At 61.3% G+C, this 16,560-nt stretch overlaps 3 protein-coding genes across 3 annotated transcripts; all 3 read right to left on the bottom strand.

Moving 5' to 3' along the window:
- Positions 1-761: 761 nt before the first annotated feature.
- On the bottom strand, positions 762-3,050 carry LMJF_31_1390 (hypothetical protein; the record flags this gene model as incomplete). Its single annotated transcript, XM_001685072.1, has 1 exon — positions 762-3,050. The coding sequence occupies one exon, from the start codon at positions 3,048-3,050 to the stop codon at positions 762-764; it is 2,289 nt and encodes a 762-aa protein (XP_001685124.1).
- A 5,863-nt stretch (positions 3,051-8,913) lies between these two features.
- On the bottom strand, positions 8,914-9,294 carry LMJF_31_1395 (conserved hypothetical protein; the record flags this gene model as incomplete). Its single annotated transcript, XM_001685073.1, has 1 exon — positions 8,914-9,294. One exon carries the CDS (start codon positions 9,292-9,294, stop codon positions 8,914-8,916), a length of 381 nt encoding a protein of 126 aa, XP_001685125.1.
- Positions 9,295-12,457: 3,163 nt separating this feature from the next.
- On the bottom strand, positions 12,458-16,306 carry LMJF_31_1400 (conserved hypothetical protein; the record flags this gene model as incomplete). Its single annotated transcript, XM_001685074.1, has 1 exon — positions 12,458-16,306. One exon carries the CDS (start codon positions 16,304-16,306, stop codon positions 12,458-12,460), a length of 3,849 nt encoding a protein of 1,282 aa, XP_001685126.1.
- Positions 16,307-16,560: the final 254 nt, after the last annotated feature.

A 16,560-nucleotide genomic window follows, 5' to 3' on the forward strand; every position in this document is an offset into this window, starting at 1 on the left:
CGAGGCAAGCGGCGGCACACCGGCACACACGGGTACGTCGCGCGAGGGAGTCCCTAGGATCTGGCCGGTCACTAGAGCCAAGCAGAGAACGGAGAGAGTGCTGCAACGCACAAGTAGCGCACTTGTGAAGGTGTAGGGGGCCTCAATGTGTGCGCCCAATCTATAAAACGAGCAATACTGAAAAAAAGGTAGTAATACCAACTCTGTTTTGTTGCCGAGCCGGCTCTGGTAATCGACGCTTCCCGAAGACTGCGCAGTGGAATGTGTCCATCAAGAGACATCTAAAGAGGAAGGGGCGAGCAGACGCAGTGCAAGAGTGAGAGCGACACTGGTAGGTGAGGGCCCATGCACAACGTGCACGAGAGCGCTCAGAGAGCAAGAGAGTTAGAGAGGAACGCGCGCACATAACGGACGCAACACCTCCGTCTCGTATTACCGCTCGACCCCTCGCCGTGGAGTTCGGGCAAACCAAGCAGCAGAGAGGGCCAGGAGGAGGCGAGGGACAACGGCGCTTGTTTCCCGGGGTGGTGAAGATACGACCTTCTCAGCTAAGACGGGACGGAAAAACGGAGGAGGGGTACGTGCAGGGCCGACACCCACCCAAAAGCAGCGAGCAAATCTGAACCAACCCAAACGGAAAGCAAACACAGCCCACCGTCGTTCGACACCTTCTTGTGATGCATCGCGGCCCCGGCTCAGAACCTCCGAGCTGGCCCAATCGTGCCACAGCCTCGCGGCACCCTAGCACACCTGCAGATAGCTCATTCGCTGGCAATGCCCAGGGAGGCGAGCCATTCGCGGGTCGACAGAATCATCATCGCAGCGTTGCCTTTGACCTCTGCTGTGTAGACACTCAGAATTGGCCACTGACTCCATGCAGCATCCATCGCGACCAGTCCTGCAGTCAGCACAAAGAACACCACTGCGGAGCAAATAAGTGCCCGTAGCAGACTCGTCACCAGGACACGCGGCGCGTAGTAGAGCACGGCGAGAGTCACTCTCACGAGGGCACTGTCACCAGCGGCACAGAGAAGAGATGCGTGCAGCGAAGGGCTCGGCAGTTGGACCAGCAACGGACGACAGTAGAGCGACACCTTCAGGGCCGAAGCAGACGGAGGCAGCGACGCCTTGTCCGAAGCTCCTGCCGTCGCCGGCGGTACCTTGCGACCATTCACAAGCGTCGACCTCGGAGTCGAACATGCCGGGAGTGTGCTCGGCCGGTCACATGAAAGCCACATCCTTTCTGCCTCCGAGTAGTTGAACACGTTCGTGACAGAGATGCTGAGGGCCATGGTCGGTGCACGCACTGGCGCCGCATCGGACTTCGCGGCCGTGCTATGTCTTTCTACGCGTTCTGAAGCAGCAGAGCTGTTCACTGCGTCGGCCGCTTCTTCTGTCGTCTCTCCGATACGGACCGACTCCAAGGGATGCTGCCTCGTTGGGAGAGGGGCCACCGCTGGGGATAAGCTTTCCCGAACCGTTGATGCTGCCGTGTTAGAAGGCGACCGCACATGGCCCTCCTGCTCGCAGGCAGGCTTCGCGACATCCGCTGCGCTTGCAGAAGCTCTTCGGTTCGCCCGCGAGTTCTCCGCGGACCGGCGGCGACCAGAGGAAAGCCGCGGCTTTGGCTCGCCTGGAATGACAAGTGCGCTGCCCATCGTCGCCGGAGGCACGGCGTGAACGGCGATAGCCGCCATCGTCGGCTCCGTCGGCACAGGCAGCCCTACCCTTTCCGCGTCTCGGAGGCAGGGTTCGTCGCCGCTGTTCTGTGCATTGGCGCCCTCGTCCAGCACCAGCACCGGTGACATGAGTGTGTGATCGAAGCCCGTTGCCGAAGCGTGGTCACTGCACCGGTGGGCATGCATGTCGTCCGTCGCTCCAACTGTGGGGCGCTGTGGCGAGAGCGGCGACGACGTCGTCGATGAGTGCCCGTGAGCGAGAGCCCCCTGCATCGACTCTTTCAGGCTGCTTGTCTTCCCATGCACTGGCGAGACCTCGGAGGCCTGTGTGGCGGAAATGAAGGCACTGTAGGTGCCTAAATTGCGGTTATAGGCCGTTCTACTGCCGGCTGCAGAATGAGCAACCGACACTGCTGGCACGTATCGAACATCAGGGGAAGGCACTGGTTTTGCGTCCCCCATGCTGTAGCCGAACGACTGCGACGCCACAGTCGTGCCGGGGCCGCCCCGTGTTGCAATGCCGAGGGTATCTGTGGTGGTAAGTTTTGGCGAGGCTCGCTCAAGCACGCCGGCCTCCTTCGTGGCTGCCGCCGATACAGCGGCACCATCATTACGCAGTGGTGACGCACGGAGCGAATTCGCAGGCGACTCGCCAACGGCGTGGTCGTACCCCACACTGTAGGCAGCGCGAGCCACCGGCGTCGCACGCCGGAACGTATTTGCCGCCGCCGGTGCAGCCTCGGTGGCTGATGAAGACATCGCAGCAGCATACATCGCAGCGCCGATACTGTGCTGCCCCGGCACATTGGGCTCAGCCCGCTTCGCAGTGTGAAAGCCAAGTCTATCAACCGGCTGTGCACCAGCAGTTGGTGCAGCCTTTCTCGCCTCAACGTCTAAGTGCCGCGCACAAGCGCCTTGAGAGAACATCCCTGGTGCAGCCGCGCCATTTCCAGCGGGGCTGCACTCGCCCAGCTCCTCCTCGTCGTTTGCGCGCTCACAGTCATCACCTCCCTCATCAGTGTCCTCGTCATCCGCGTTGTCGTCAGATTCCTCGTACACGCGCGCCGCATAACCGCCCCGCAGCCCAGCGCCGGTGTCGAAGCCGCCTAAGGCGAAGTTGAGAGGCAGCCGAGGTGGTGGACTCACATCGGTGCCAGCATCTCTCTCGGCGTGGTCCTTCCCGTGTGCATCAGCACCACCGTGCAGGTTCCAGCGTGCATTGCCGTCGTCGTGGCTCTCACTCCGGGTGTCGGGCCGAGAACCAGTTTGGCTGTTGTCGGTTGAAAGATCCACGGCGTGGCTACCAAAGAGGGCCCTCGACACGGGGCCGCCCGTGTAGTGGCTCCGGTTCTTCTGTGTTTCCGAGCGCATCTGTGAAGTCTTTGAAGGCAAAGGCGAATCAGGGGAAAGGCTAGTGGTGGACGGAGAGCGCGATATCGCAGCGGTGCTACCACCAAATCCGAAGCCGGGACCTGTCGTGCAAACCACCGAACCACGTGCGCGCAGGATGGTGCGTGCCCTTGTTCCTCTTTTGCTCTTCGCTTGCTTCACCACCCACACAACGCTGCGATCGGCGAGTGTGTGTGTGCGTGTGTGCAAAGATGTACAAGCCACCACTCGCAGAGATCCACGTGAGCACAGTGAGGAAGACGAAATAGGGAAACAACAAAGGCCAGAGTGCGCTAAAAAGAAAACGAAAACAAAGGCGTCTTGTTCCGTTGCCAGGTATGCGGAGAGTCTGTATGGCAGCAACGTCTACGCGTGATTGCTGTCTATGCCGTGTCGCCGTCGCTTCCCGCGTGCACGTGGTGTTGCTGAGACCTAGAAAAGGACAAGATAGCTCCACACCGTAATCGAAAACCGGCCGTCCGTTGTGTGGCCTGGTGGTGCTTCCTCAAGAAGGAGAGACAGCTGCTCTCGCTGTGTGGTCTTGCTGAATGAGCTTGGGGTGGAGGATGGGGTTAGGAGGTGAAGCTTAGAGAAGATCCAACGGCAACCACAAAACACAAAAGAGGAAGGAAGAAAAAAAACGAGAAAAGAGAGAGAGAGAGAAGCTCTTGAGATGACGCGCAGGCAACCATGAAAACTCTGCGCTACACCGTCACCGTCTGAGGTGAGGTGGTGCGATGGTTTACCGTTTTTGTTTTGTGGCGGTTTCGAACCGCTCTTACATACGATAGGGAGGAATAGCGTGCGTGGCGGGGGAGTTGGTGGGAGAATCGGCAAAAAAGCCTGTATGACCCGCAACGGCGTGACTTAACGGTTTCACTGCGGTGGAGGACGCCACAGATTGACCAGCAGAAGAAGACGAATGATGAGCAGGCCGAGTGAGTACAAGAGGCGATGAGAGACAAGCAGCGACGGGCTGCCAGTAGCCTACCCAGTAGGGCTTGCCAAGGGGTCAAGTTGCATTAGTTGTTTCGCAGCATTGCAGCACGCGAGCTCCGCTGTGTTCGGCATTGGAACGCGCGTACACGCATGTAGCGACATCGCGCAAGCAGGCTTTACAGAGTCAGAGGACAGCGACGTCTCGTGCACGAGAAAGAGAGAAGCGTTCGTCAATGGAAGGTATACATACATACGTTTTTTTTTTCTTCGCGAGAGCGCTTCAAAGCAGTGTGCCGCAAGCGAAAGCGTATACACCCTCAGCAGCAGCAGCACACACGCACACGCACACAGAGAGAGAGAGAGAGAAGGGGCTGATGGCACCGTTTTTCTACTTTATTCGCCATCTTCCTGCGCCAAAGGCAAGACTTGCATTGGGTACTCATAGTGCTCTGTACTGCCGAGGGACACGCGGGCAGCAGCGTCTTCCGCCAGCAGTGCAGAGAAGGTGCTCGCCAACGCACTACCCGGTAAGCGACGCACTGAGCATATGCAGCTTCTCGCTGCGGAAAATACCACACGCAGCGAGGGTGAGGGGCCTTCTTCGACCTAAACTGAAGCAGCTGGCGGAGGCGCGGCGGGTGCCACTGACGGTGATACGGGTAAATCACAGCGGTACCCTCCCTGTGCAGCAGGAGGGAGTGGACAGTGGCGGCGGCGTTTGTCCTCTGGCTGCTCGCGACGCCGCTTCCATCGTCAGGAAGGAGGTGACTTCGGTCGAGGGCACGTACTACAGTAGAGGCCAACGCCAACGATGCACGTTGCCCAAAAAGCACATCTGCCCGTGCAGGGCCGCGTGAGAGCTGCGGTAGCGAAAAGGCACTCGAATGGCAGTCGTGCGTTGGGCGAGGCAGCAGACTCCCCAGTGACCAAAGCATGCGTCCAATCGGCCGTCATCTGCGTCGGCGGGTTCCCTCTCTGACGAGTAGCTTGAGAAACTACGAGCAGAGGCCACGCGCTGGTGCTCTCTACACCGGTACATGCTGCGTTGCTGCGTGCCCCGGTGCAGATGAAAGCAGTCGGCAAAACTGAAAGCGCTTCAGGAGAACAACTCCCGCGCTGCGCCACAGAGAGCAGCCGCGAAAACGACAACGGTGACGAGGCTCTCGAGGTAGGAGTCTGCCGCCCACCATCTGTCGGTACCGCTTGGGTAGACTGAGGCGCGAGTAATGTGCTGAGGCTGTTCTCACTGCGAGCGATGGCACGGTCATGACTAACGGACTCTGAAAGGGCCGCTACGATCACCACTTCGGAAGTCGGTTTCGCCGCGTCACTCCGCTTGTCTCTCTCTCTCTCAAGAGCAACCGACATCCATGTGAATTTTCTCGCAACCCGGTTAGCCGCATCCTCAGAAAGGTCGTCGAGGTGTATCGCGCCCTGCATGGAATCGACTGAAGACACCACAGACGGCAAGCGAACGAAACAAATGCCATCGCGCATCCCCACAGGGCGTCGAGGAGACTGGCGAGTGCTGCGCGGCCACGGCGGTGCATCCTTTACGCAGTTGCATAACCCATTTGCTTCCTCGACATCAGGTGCGGGGCAGCGGCTGTGCAACGGGGGGGGGGGGGGGGGGCCTGCACACTGCTGCACAGCAAACGCCTCATTGGGGCTCCCGTTGGAGCACGTACACGGGCACCCACACCACCTCGACTGCGCGCCAGCAGACACTACGGATGCCCTTAAAAGCAAAAAAAAGAGCCGCTGCGCTTGTGTTGTGTGCGAAAGACTTGTCAGAAGTGGTCTCAGGCGGCGCGCCGATGTCCCGCTGCGCGGGCTAGACTGCGCTCGTTTCAGACTGCTGTGTGCCGCCGTCTATCTGGGGTCGACAGGCAGCCGACCGGCGCCACTCCATTGTCGGCCATTGTTGTCAGGGATCTCACGGCCTTCAAGGAGCTAAGCAAGTGGGTGAACCTCTCACAAGCCAAGGCACCCACCAGGCGGAGCATGCTTTTATGAGCGCCTCCCTCGGACGGCGCCGGTCGATTAGCGGCGCTTGCCTGCCAGCTCACCGCTAGTCGAGCGTGTGCGGCGCTCGCACAGTCGTACGTGAAGGAGTTGATAAAAGGGCGCGATGCAGTCTACAACGATGGTCTCCTCGTCGGCTGTGAGGTGCTGCCGTGCTTGTTTCGGTCGATCTTGCAGCATAGCACGATCCACTTTGGAAAGTGTTCCTGTAGAGAGCGTGTGCTGCTTACGCGTGAAAGGAACACTGCAGAAGCCTCAATACATAGCCTGCCCCGATCCAACGTCCAGCGCGAGTACGCAGCAAAGGGAGTGCAAGAACGGCGCACGGCAGAGTCGCCGCTTCTGGCCTGCAATACGCGAATAGATGATTGCGATGACAGCAGTGCTGGCAGTGGCTCAGAAGGCTTGTGACTCCGTTGATATGCACAACCTAATCCGACAGCTGGTTCATCCATTGTCTGCCCTGCAGCGCCACGGCTAGGAGCGCCGAGAGGTGCATCGCTAGGCACTCCATCAGAAGAGGAGGAAAGAAACGAGAGCAGGTCGCGCCTACACAGTGACGGAGAGGCTCCGCAAGGTCAGCAGGTGTGTCTATGCACAGGCGCATCGTTGTTCGTCGCCGGTGAGTGTGTTTGCGCATGCATACACGCTCAAACTCGCCACATCCAAAGACCAACGCAACCGAAGAAGTCGGAGAAGAGGGACGCGAAAGTTCCACACGTGATGAGCAGCAGCGATGTACGCATTCTGCGGAGCAGTGCTCCGCTTGAAAGCTGCGGGAACTCGTAGCCTGCACTCGGTCGTCTCCTACGTCTAACACGACCAACCCAGTGTTTTCGGGCGCGCTCCACGACTCGCGCGTAAAGCGGCTTCCGGCGAAAACGGAATCGCCTTCCGTACAAGGCACCGGGCAGCACCCGCCAGCAGCAATGCCTGCCACCAGGGGGAGGCAGCGCAAGAGCCGCCCCTCATCCCCTTCCTCCGACACAACGCTCGGTACGACTTGACAGGGACAGAGAGAACAAAACCCGTGTGCCTGGACAAAATCAAGAGTTGTAGGAACGATGCGGTCTCGTTGAAGCACACGTCCTGCACAGCAACGGCACTACGACACCTACACAAGCACGACCTACTCTGAAGAGGCAAAAAAAAAGGCACAAACGCCGAGCCGACAAGCCGGGAAATCAACGGCGAACAGAAACAGCTACGCCGGACACGCCGCAGATACACAGCACTGAAAGCACCACGAGAAGACAGGAACGAGGATGCCCCCCACAACAGAGACGTGCGCGCGCACATACACACACAGACACACCACCTCGTACACAAGAGCCTGAAGACACGAAAAGGCACGGAAGCACAACACTGTATTCGAGCTTCTGGTAAACACAAGCCCGCCGCAGGGCCAGAGAGAGAGTGCCGTCTTCACAAGAACTCAGTCCGCGCTCACCCCGCAGACACATCCACACAGAAGACCAGCATCGCATCGCGTCACGTCACTGAGCACCGAAATGAAACTTCTTCCGCATCCACGTGCCCATTTCACCACAAGCGCGCCAGCAGACATACGCGCACAGCCACACCTCTCCTACCACTGTCGCACCACGGCTGCATTCGCGTCCCTCTAGCGCGAGCCGTCATGCCGTCGAGGCGGGCCGTGCGTCTCACGGGCTCCTCCTGTCCCGCCCCGTCCCTCTTCCTCGCATACCCGCTGCGCCACCGGCGCAGCACCGACTCGGCTGGACCGCGCACCTCCATCCACGCCGTCCACGTCCGCGGTCCTGCTCCAGGGCGGAGGCCGTGGCGTCGGTCGCGCGGGCAGCAGGGGGTCGGCTAGGCGCACGCCGGACGAGCAAAAGGAGGAAGCGGGCCAGCTGCACACCACGGCCCTCGCAGGCCCTGCGCGCTCTGCCTGTGCGCCACGCCTCGCCCTCAGTCGCCTCGAGCAGCGGCACGCCACATCGGCGCCCGCAGGACTCGGTCGTGCCATGCGCCGTGCCAGCTCCGCTCCACAGCGCCCGCGCACAGCAGCAGCGCCTCTGCACCGCGGCGCACGCGTCGCAACGCCGCTACCCGGGGAAGGGGCAGGGGGGTCGCTGCCCGCTTCGTCCATCTCCGTCGATGCCACCGCGGGCGTCGATGAATCGCCTGCCCGCATGTGCCGCGGCAGGCGAGATGTTCGTCGGAGTCCATGGCGGCAGGGGCGCGATGCCCTTTCCGGACTCTGCACACCGTTCACACCAGTCGGTGTTTCCGTGGCGTTCGAGCCGCCGACACGCATGCTTAGTGAGCGGGCACAAACTTCAGCATCACCGCACGTCTCTTTGGCACAGCGCTCGCCCAGGCCTGTGCGCCAACGGCAAGAATCCGCAGCCGTACCCGAGGGCAGACTGCCGGTTGCCTGGCCTCCTCCCACCCTCTCTGCCCCACGGGATGTGGGGCGCTGGGCCCTTGATGCCACACATGAAGGTGGTCGGCGGGCAATAGAGCCGCCAGTACCAAAAAAAAAAAACGAGAAGGCCTCAACGAGAGCAGCAGCATCGAAACGAGGGGAGGACGGGGCAGGCGGGACGTCGAGCAAGCCAAAGTCGGAGAGCACAGGCGAGCCGACCCACCCACGCCCTCCTGCTCCAAGAAAAATACAAAAAGGGGGCGGGGCGGGGGTCAACGGGGAGCAAGACGCCTTGTACGAGAAAAGCAAAAGTGGCGGAGGAGGCAAGCAGCTCACGGAAGACGCGCACACGAGAGCATACAAGGCGGTCATGGCACATCACAAAGAAGCATAGGCGAAACCGACTCCGTGCGGACACGCAGCGTGAAGGGTGCGCGCCTCTGCTCGGGTGCAGATGCTCGCGGGCAACCTGCTTTTACAGCACTATGTCTAGTGCTTCCCAGGCGGGTTGTCATCGTCGAGCTTCGTGCCGACAGCCAAATGAGTCACCTTCACACCCGACGAGTTGACAGTGGGAGGGCGGTCAATGTAGACGCATTGTTTCGGCGGGGCCTGCGGTCCGGTGTGACCCTCGCGAATACTAGCCGGGATAGACATCACAGTGCGGCATCGCGGGCACATGGCAAGGCTGGTGTTCTGCGGCAGAATGAGGATGCAGCGGCAGCACACGCACGTCACACTGAACTGCTGGACCGGGGTCACGGCTGCGCACATCGGGCACCGCACCGAGGGGGCACCGATGGGGTAGGCGAGCGTAACATGGCACTGCTGGCAGGTGATCTGCCCTGTCGACTGAGGGGAGTGCGGCATCGTATACACCCAGCAAAGGGAAAAAAAAAACGAAAGTGCCTGAACCTCTCACGTATCAGAGGCACTCTCCTTCGGCAGTGCTCCGTGTCTTACCAGCCGAGCACTGCGGGCAACTGCACAGAATCAGGAGAACAGATGAAGTGAGGCAAGCCTACACGATGGAAAAAAATAAAAGCAAGCCACCGACTGAGGGAAATCGTGGGCACCGCCTCCGCAGGTATATGTCAGATCACGCAGAGTGAGCAGCAAGAACAGCTACCATGGCAATGCGATCGAGAAAGCAACCCAACCATAAAGAAAGGGGGACGCAAGGCGAGGATATTAAAGGACGAGAGAGGCGCAGCCCTGCTGTAGAGCATACACAGAAAAGCACACCAAGACATCGACGTCCGATCCACCTTCCAGCACGCTACACAGCAAGACGGGAAAAGGCACACGAGCCAGAGGTTGCTCTCTGCCGACTGAGAGGCACCGACGCAGCTTCATCCATGAGTCCATCTGAGGCGCACGGATAGCACCTCTTCAAAGAGACCATACCGCACACGTCTCGGCTTCGTGGGCAAGCAACGCGTGCATGTCCGCCTCCTTCAAGGCCACTCGCGCACTGCCTATAGCCCTTCCCTTTTCGAGTTCAATACACGACACAGTACGTAAGCGTTTCAGGCGTAGAAACGAGGAGAACAATACACAGCTTAAGCCGCACGCTCGAATACGGCAACGCCATTTATGGGCGTGCCAGTGACACAGTTCAAAGGGCATACTAGGGTACATCAACCGGCACCTGCTTGTGTGCCAGCACCCCGCTTCGCAAGAAGCGCGCACGGAGACAAACCCCCTCCGAAATAGCTAAGACTCGGCGTGGTTTATTACGACAGCCAGCCAAAGCAAGACCTTTTTTTTTGCCCACGTGCCCATTTCACCACGAGCGCACCAGCAGACATACGCGCACAGCCACACCTCTCCTACCACTGTCGCACCACGGCTGCATTCGCGTCCCTCTAGCGCGAGCCGTCGTGCCGTCGAGGCGGGCCGTGCGTCTCACGGGCTCCTCCTGTCCCGCCCCGTCCCTCTTCCTCGCATACCCGCTGCGCCACCGGCGCAGCACCGACTCGGCTGGACCGCGCACCTCCATCCACGCCGTCCACGTCCGCGGTCCTGCTCCAGGGCGGAGGCCGTGGCGTCGGTCGCGCGGGCAGCAGGGGGTCGGCTAGGCGCACGCCGGACGAGCAAAAGGAGGAAGCGGGCCAGCTGCACACCACGGCCCTCGCAGGCCCTGCGCGCTCTGCCTGTGCGCCACGCCTCGCCCTCAGTCGCTTCGAGCAGCGGCACGCCACATCGGCGCCCGCAGGACTCGGTCGTGCCATGCGCCGTGCCAGCTCCGCTCCACAGCGCCCGCGCACAGCAGCAGCGCCTCTGCACCGCGGCGCACGCATCGCAACGCCGCTACCCGGGGAAGGGGCAGGGGGGTCGCTGCCCGCTTCGTCCATCTCCGTCGATGCCACCGCGGGCGTCGATGAATCGCCTGCCCGCATGTGCCGCGGCAGGCGAGATGTTCGTCGGAGTCCATGGCGGCAGGGGCACGATGCCCTTTCCGGACTCTGCACACCGTTCACACCAGTCGGTGTTTCCGTGGCGTTCGAGCCGCCGACACGCATGCTTAGTGAGCGGGCACACAACGATGGTCTGGCTTGTCGCTCAGAAGGTGCTCTCGAGGCACCCGCAAAACGCCTGACGGGGAGGAGGGCGGGGAGGACAGACCCAGCGGTAAAACGGAACAAGAAACGAGCACGCGCTTTAGGGCACACTGCCCCTTACTGCCCATGTATGTGTGTGTGTGTGTGTGTGTGTGTGAGTGTATACCCGGCGGCGACGGTAAGGACCGATTCCACCGCCGATGCGAGCAGAGGAAACACAAAAAAAGAAACGAGAGCACAGAGACGCACAGGCAACAACGCACATCAAAATAATAAGAACGGCATAACAAAAACAAAAAACGCTTTCATGGAGGACAGGCATGCGGAGAGCGGAGCGAAATCGGTGACGGATGCTTGCTGCTCTCTTCGATGCGAGTGGCTCACAGGTCCATCGAGATCGCGCACAGCAGCTCGTGCGACTCACAACCCTCGTACCTACACCTTTGCCTCATCCACTTGCTGTGTCCATTCTGCCTTAGAGCATGAGTTAAATGCCACTCTACCCTCCCACCCCTGCCACAGGCCTAATCAGGTGATACGAAAGAGCAGTAGGCACGCGTTACAGATACACAGGCTCGGCTATGGGAGCAGAGCCTCCGCCACACCCTCTACTCAACCGCCTTGCAGCAGCCCCCATCAAGCAGGTCGAGACCTGGTGCGTCTCTCGGTGGCGGCTCAGGCTCCCCCACACCAGTGGGCGGTGTCAGGGCTGGGGGTGGGATGCGTTCGAGTCACGCTGACACTCTCCACCTCACATGGATGGTACATGCGTGAGCACTGTCGCAGGTCTCTCCCACGCAACGTCAGCCAGAACCTGACCGCTGGCATACGTAGCAATACATCGCCCTGACTTCTCCAAGCCGTGGGTGCCTTGACCCTGTCACCACCAGAAGCGGCTCGGTATTGGCAGAGGGATGGGGAGGGGATGCGTGGCTTCTTACACACAAAAAGCGGGGGGAGGGGAGTGCACTGGACCCGGAGATGCCACGCACTGAGGTGCGTGTCGCCCTCCATCATGAAGTACGTGAATATGCAGCGCAAAGCAAAAAAAATGAAAGGAGACACATGCGCGTGCCTCTGGGTGCGTCACACCGACACCTAAGCAGGCCAGAGAGACGGTCTACGGCGACACTGCTTTCAACTCCATCAGGAGGAGAGGCAAATGCGAGGAGTCCGAATTCTTACCCTTCGATGAGGCAACCACAGCCACAGACGCAACGAGGTCTACCGGCATGGGTGAGAACACTCAGCGCAGCTACTCGCTGTGTTGCCACCAGAGCCACAGCATCTTCCATCCCACCTTGGTGATCACTGGAAGCAGTTTGTGCACATATTCACGTCTGCCACGGCGAAGAGCAAACAAAGGAAGGACACAGGTGGCCTATAGTGCTCACCTAAAGCGGTAAGGGGGATGGGGGCATGACGATGCAGCACGATACGCTTTCAACACCTGCACTCACACCAGTGCATCACTCGTCGTCTTCGCCGCCGAAGAAGAGGGGCGCCGACGCGTACCGCTCCAGCAGATCGTCTACCTCAAAACCGGCGCTCATTAGTTCCGCATTTCTTGCCCTTAGCGACGTCGTGGCTGAGGACTTGCCGGCTGCGGGAGCGGTATTTCCAAAGACTGCCGTAAAGGCCAGACGGGAGCTGTTCTCGACAGACTCCCCTGAATCGCTTCGCGGGAGGGCTGCATTCAACGACGCCGCGAGAGAAGGCTGCCTCTTGGGCCCAACGGTCAACGGTGCAACCGGTGTGCACGAGGTGCTCGACGGTGGCGAGTGGGACATCGGGATCACCAGGGCGCCCCAGACATCGTCGAACATGCTGCTCATACCGCCGGCACAGCTCTCTGGAGCCTTGAGAGACGAGGCGGCGGAGGCGCCAAAGGCGTACGAAAGCGACTCCGTGTGCCGGGAGACATGCGACACGGACGAGTGACGGTGGTGCCCCTCCTCTTCGTTGGAGGGGTCATCATCATGGCTGGTACGAAGTCCATCCTCGCACTCCTCGTCTTCCTCACCGCAACCCTGGTTCTTCAGGCGCCAGCGATGACCCTCGCGCTCCTCCAGTGCGAAGACCTCGCCCAGTACCTTTTCGATGCGCCGCTGCTGGCCCACGAAGCGCGGCGTGACACCAATGAAGAAGCGCGCCCCGTCATGCTCGTAGCGGCGGATGACGTACCGGTCTATGCGGACTGGGTTGCCTTGCGGGTCGCGCACCCACGCGCGGTCCTCCTCGGTGGAGTCGCGGGTGAGAATGGCAACCACCTTGATCCAGGCCAGCACCACCTCCTCGATGTTCATGGTCCCCTCGCGACGGTCGATGTCGATGAACAGCTGCGCAGCAGCTGACGCGGCCGCCTCGGCATTTGTGAGGCGCCGCTTTTTGCCGCTGTTCTGCGCGACTGCCACGGTGGCCGCGGCCTTCTTTGCCCGCTGCATGACGGCCTGCATCAGCTGCTTCTCGGCCTTCGGGTGGGGCGGCATGTTCGTCTCCGTAATGTTCGTGAAGGAGTCATCCAGGCCACCGGAGCCGCGCACCCAGAAAGCCTCCGGCGCGGCCAAATCCTTCTCCTGCAAGAGCGGATTGCTCGCGTGATTGCTGGTGAAGTTGACGTGTCCGCCCGCGCCAGCGGCAGCGATGCCGCTATCCGCCGTGCTGGTGCTGACAGACGGGCTCGTGGCAGCGGCGGCAACGGATAGAGAGGCGGCTTGCCGCTCCGTTGTGCCCGTGATGACGCCGCTCTTGCTTTCGGTCTCCTCTGGGGCACACGGCAGCGGCAGCGGAGCCGCCCCCTTGGACTTGAGCATTGCCTGGAGTTCCGCCTGCGTGCAGCACCGCAGCACATCCCCCTGCCACAAGCCCATGGTAGGGATGTCGTCAGCCACAATAATGACGTCGTTCACGTGCCGCGGCGGTGGCACCGTCGTGTTCGCGTGCAGCAGTCCTCGGTAGTTCCACGAGCGCTGCTCCGGCACCGAGTTGCTGTCCACCGTGGTGTTGAGCTGCTGCGCCATGATGAGCGCCGCACGACGGGCGTAGGCCGCGCTCGCCCAGATGCAGATGTGGCCATCCTCGACCCAGATGCGGAAGCGCTGCTTGCGTCGGTGCAACAGGGCACTCTTGCGCGCCTCATCGGCAGGGGTCGTAGTAGTGGATGCCGAAGTTGGTGCTCCAGGCGCCGGCGGAGGGGGCGGAGGGGGCGGCAAGGTGATGCTGTTTGACGCCGACGCAGGCCCCGCCTGCCCAGGCAGCGGTGGCGGCGGCGCTGTCGAGGGAAAGGTCGGGGCACGGCCCATGCCAGACGCGGCGTACGGAGACGCTGACTTCGAGCCCGACTGCGGGCTGGACATGGCGGAGTGGCGGTGTGCGGCGGCAATCATGGCGGCGGCGGCCATGGCAGGCGGGTACCCCGTCGTGTTCAAGGCCGGGTGCCGCAGTGGCGTGGACTGCACGTTGAAGCCGGACATCATGATAATCGGATACTTGCCGCAGCTAGGCGTTTTCATTCCAACGTGGCGCCGCAGCGGCGCATTGGTGCTGCTCGCCTGCTCCTCAGACATGAACAGTTGCTGCGGCGTTGTCGCGCACGGGATGTCAGGCTCGAAGAGGTAGCCCTCTTCCTCCAGGCGCTGCAGCTGCGGGTGGTGAGGCTCGGCAAGGTCCTCGGGATTGAAGCCGCTCATGCCAGTGTGCACCGGCTTCTGGCCCGCCTTCGCCGTCCCCGCCTCTAGCAGGCTGCGCAGGCGAACGCGGAACTCGCGCACAAACTGCAGCATGGGAATATTCGACAGCGGGAAGCGTATCAGCACCGGGAGCATCGGAATCGCCTGGGGATGGATGCGCGCCTCGATGCACTGGCGCGCGTACATGTATGTTGCGAGCATCACCATATTACCGAGAATTTGATCGCCGACGTCCTTGTCCACAAACATTGTCCCCTTCAGTAGGTGTTGCTCAATCTCAAACTCCTCGTCAATGTCGTCGCTGCCGTTGCAGTTGCCCTCCTTGCGCGGAAAGCTGCGCTGCGGTTTGCCGGCGCCGGTGCCGCCTTCGGAGCCGCGACTTCCCGCCGCGCGGCGCATCCCGATGGTAGAGGGGAAGAAGCCGAACATGCCCATAATTCTCACGTAGGAGTCGCCAAACTGCACGTAGAGCGGGTCATTAACGGGCTGCGGCTTCCCGGGGTCATAGCGTGAAGCGATCACGCAAGGAAGTGGGCGCACGTGATATGCCACCGGCGACGTGACGTGCTTGTAGTGTCTCGCCGAGTACTCGTTCAGCACCTTGGCACTTCCGGCCGCACCCATGGCCGGCATGATCGGGTTTCCCTTCACGTCGGCGGCTGCCGTTGTACTATAGCTGGTGTGCGACGGCTTTCCCTTCATGTAGCGCTTCGCCGCCATGTAGCCAGAGACGAACTCGTCAAACGACAAGTCGTCCATCGCAACGCTCGCCGAGGGGGGCGCGCCGGAGGCGTCGGGTCCTCCATGAGGCGCGTGCGCGTCGTTCATGCCGGCAGAAGGAGACAGCAGCGCCGACGGCGATAGAGAGAGCGGGGGCGGGAGCGGAGGCGGAGGCGGCATCGAGCCGGCTGCGCCCGCGCCGCCTGTTGCCGCTTGGCTAGCCGAGTGCCTTCCCTGCTGCTGCTGCTGATACACACGCTGACGCCCCGTCTGCTGCTCCTGCAACTGCTTCCAGTATGCCTGTCGCAGCTCCTCATCAGTCGCGAGGACGCCCAGCTCGTTATCGCGAATGAGGATCTGGTACAGTCCTTCGCGGGTGTCGGAGTAGCTGCGGAAGTCCATCGGGTCCACCCTGGGCGGAAGACCATGCGCATTCAGGCAATCCTGAGGCGACTGGGCCGACGGAATGGTGCCTGCCAGCCCATTCGTGCTGCCCGCGTCGGCGCCGCTGTCGCCGGTGGCTGAGCAGCCAGACAAGAGCGGGGAGGAAGCTGTGGGTGACACTGCGGTCACTGTCGCTGCAGTCACACTCGCCTTTTCACCGCCGAGCTCGCGCTTCTCGAGATACTCCTTGTAGAACTTTTCAAACTCCTCCTCCTCGTTGATGGCCGTCGTGGTGCAGAAATAGTCGCTGTCGCGGGGCGTCTGGGCACTGCGCAGGGCACGAAAGTAGTACTTGGCGGTGCGTCGGTACCGCGAGTTGTACAGATGCTGGAATAGAGGGCAGTCGGGGCTGGGGAAGAAAGATGTTGTCAAAGGGATGAGGATGATCTCATTCCGCCGATTGCGTCCGTGGCGGTGGCTGTAGAGGCCACGCTCGTGCGTCTCGTGGCTCGGAAGAGCTCCCATTCCTTACGGACGCGTTCGAAGATCGGGGCTTGCGCGGTGGCGGAGGCGGGGCGTTTGCTGGCGACGGTCCAGAGTAGGCGGGATACAGGCAGAGACCTGCTCGACCTACCCACGGACGGCGGTCCGACAACCCGGACAACGACGAAAGCAAAGCCACTCCGTTCAATGCGCTCCCGAGGAGAAAAGGAAGACACGCACACCGGGCAGAGAACCGCTTGCTGCCTTAGGTGCGATCCTCGCAGATGCAACTCGAG

Source organism: Leishmania major, chromosome 31, assembly GCF_000002725.2.
Source record: "Leishmania major strain Friedlin complete genome, chromosome 31".
NCBI classification, from domain to species: Eukaryota; Euglenozoa; class Kinetoplastea; order Trypanosomatida; family Trypanosomatidae; genus Leishmania; species Leishmania major.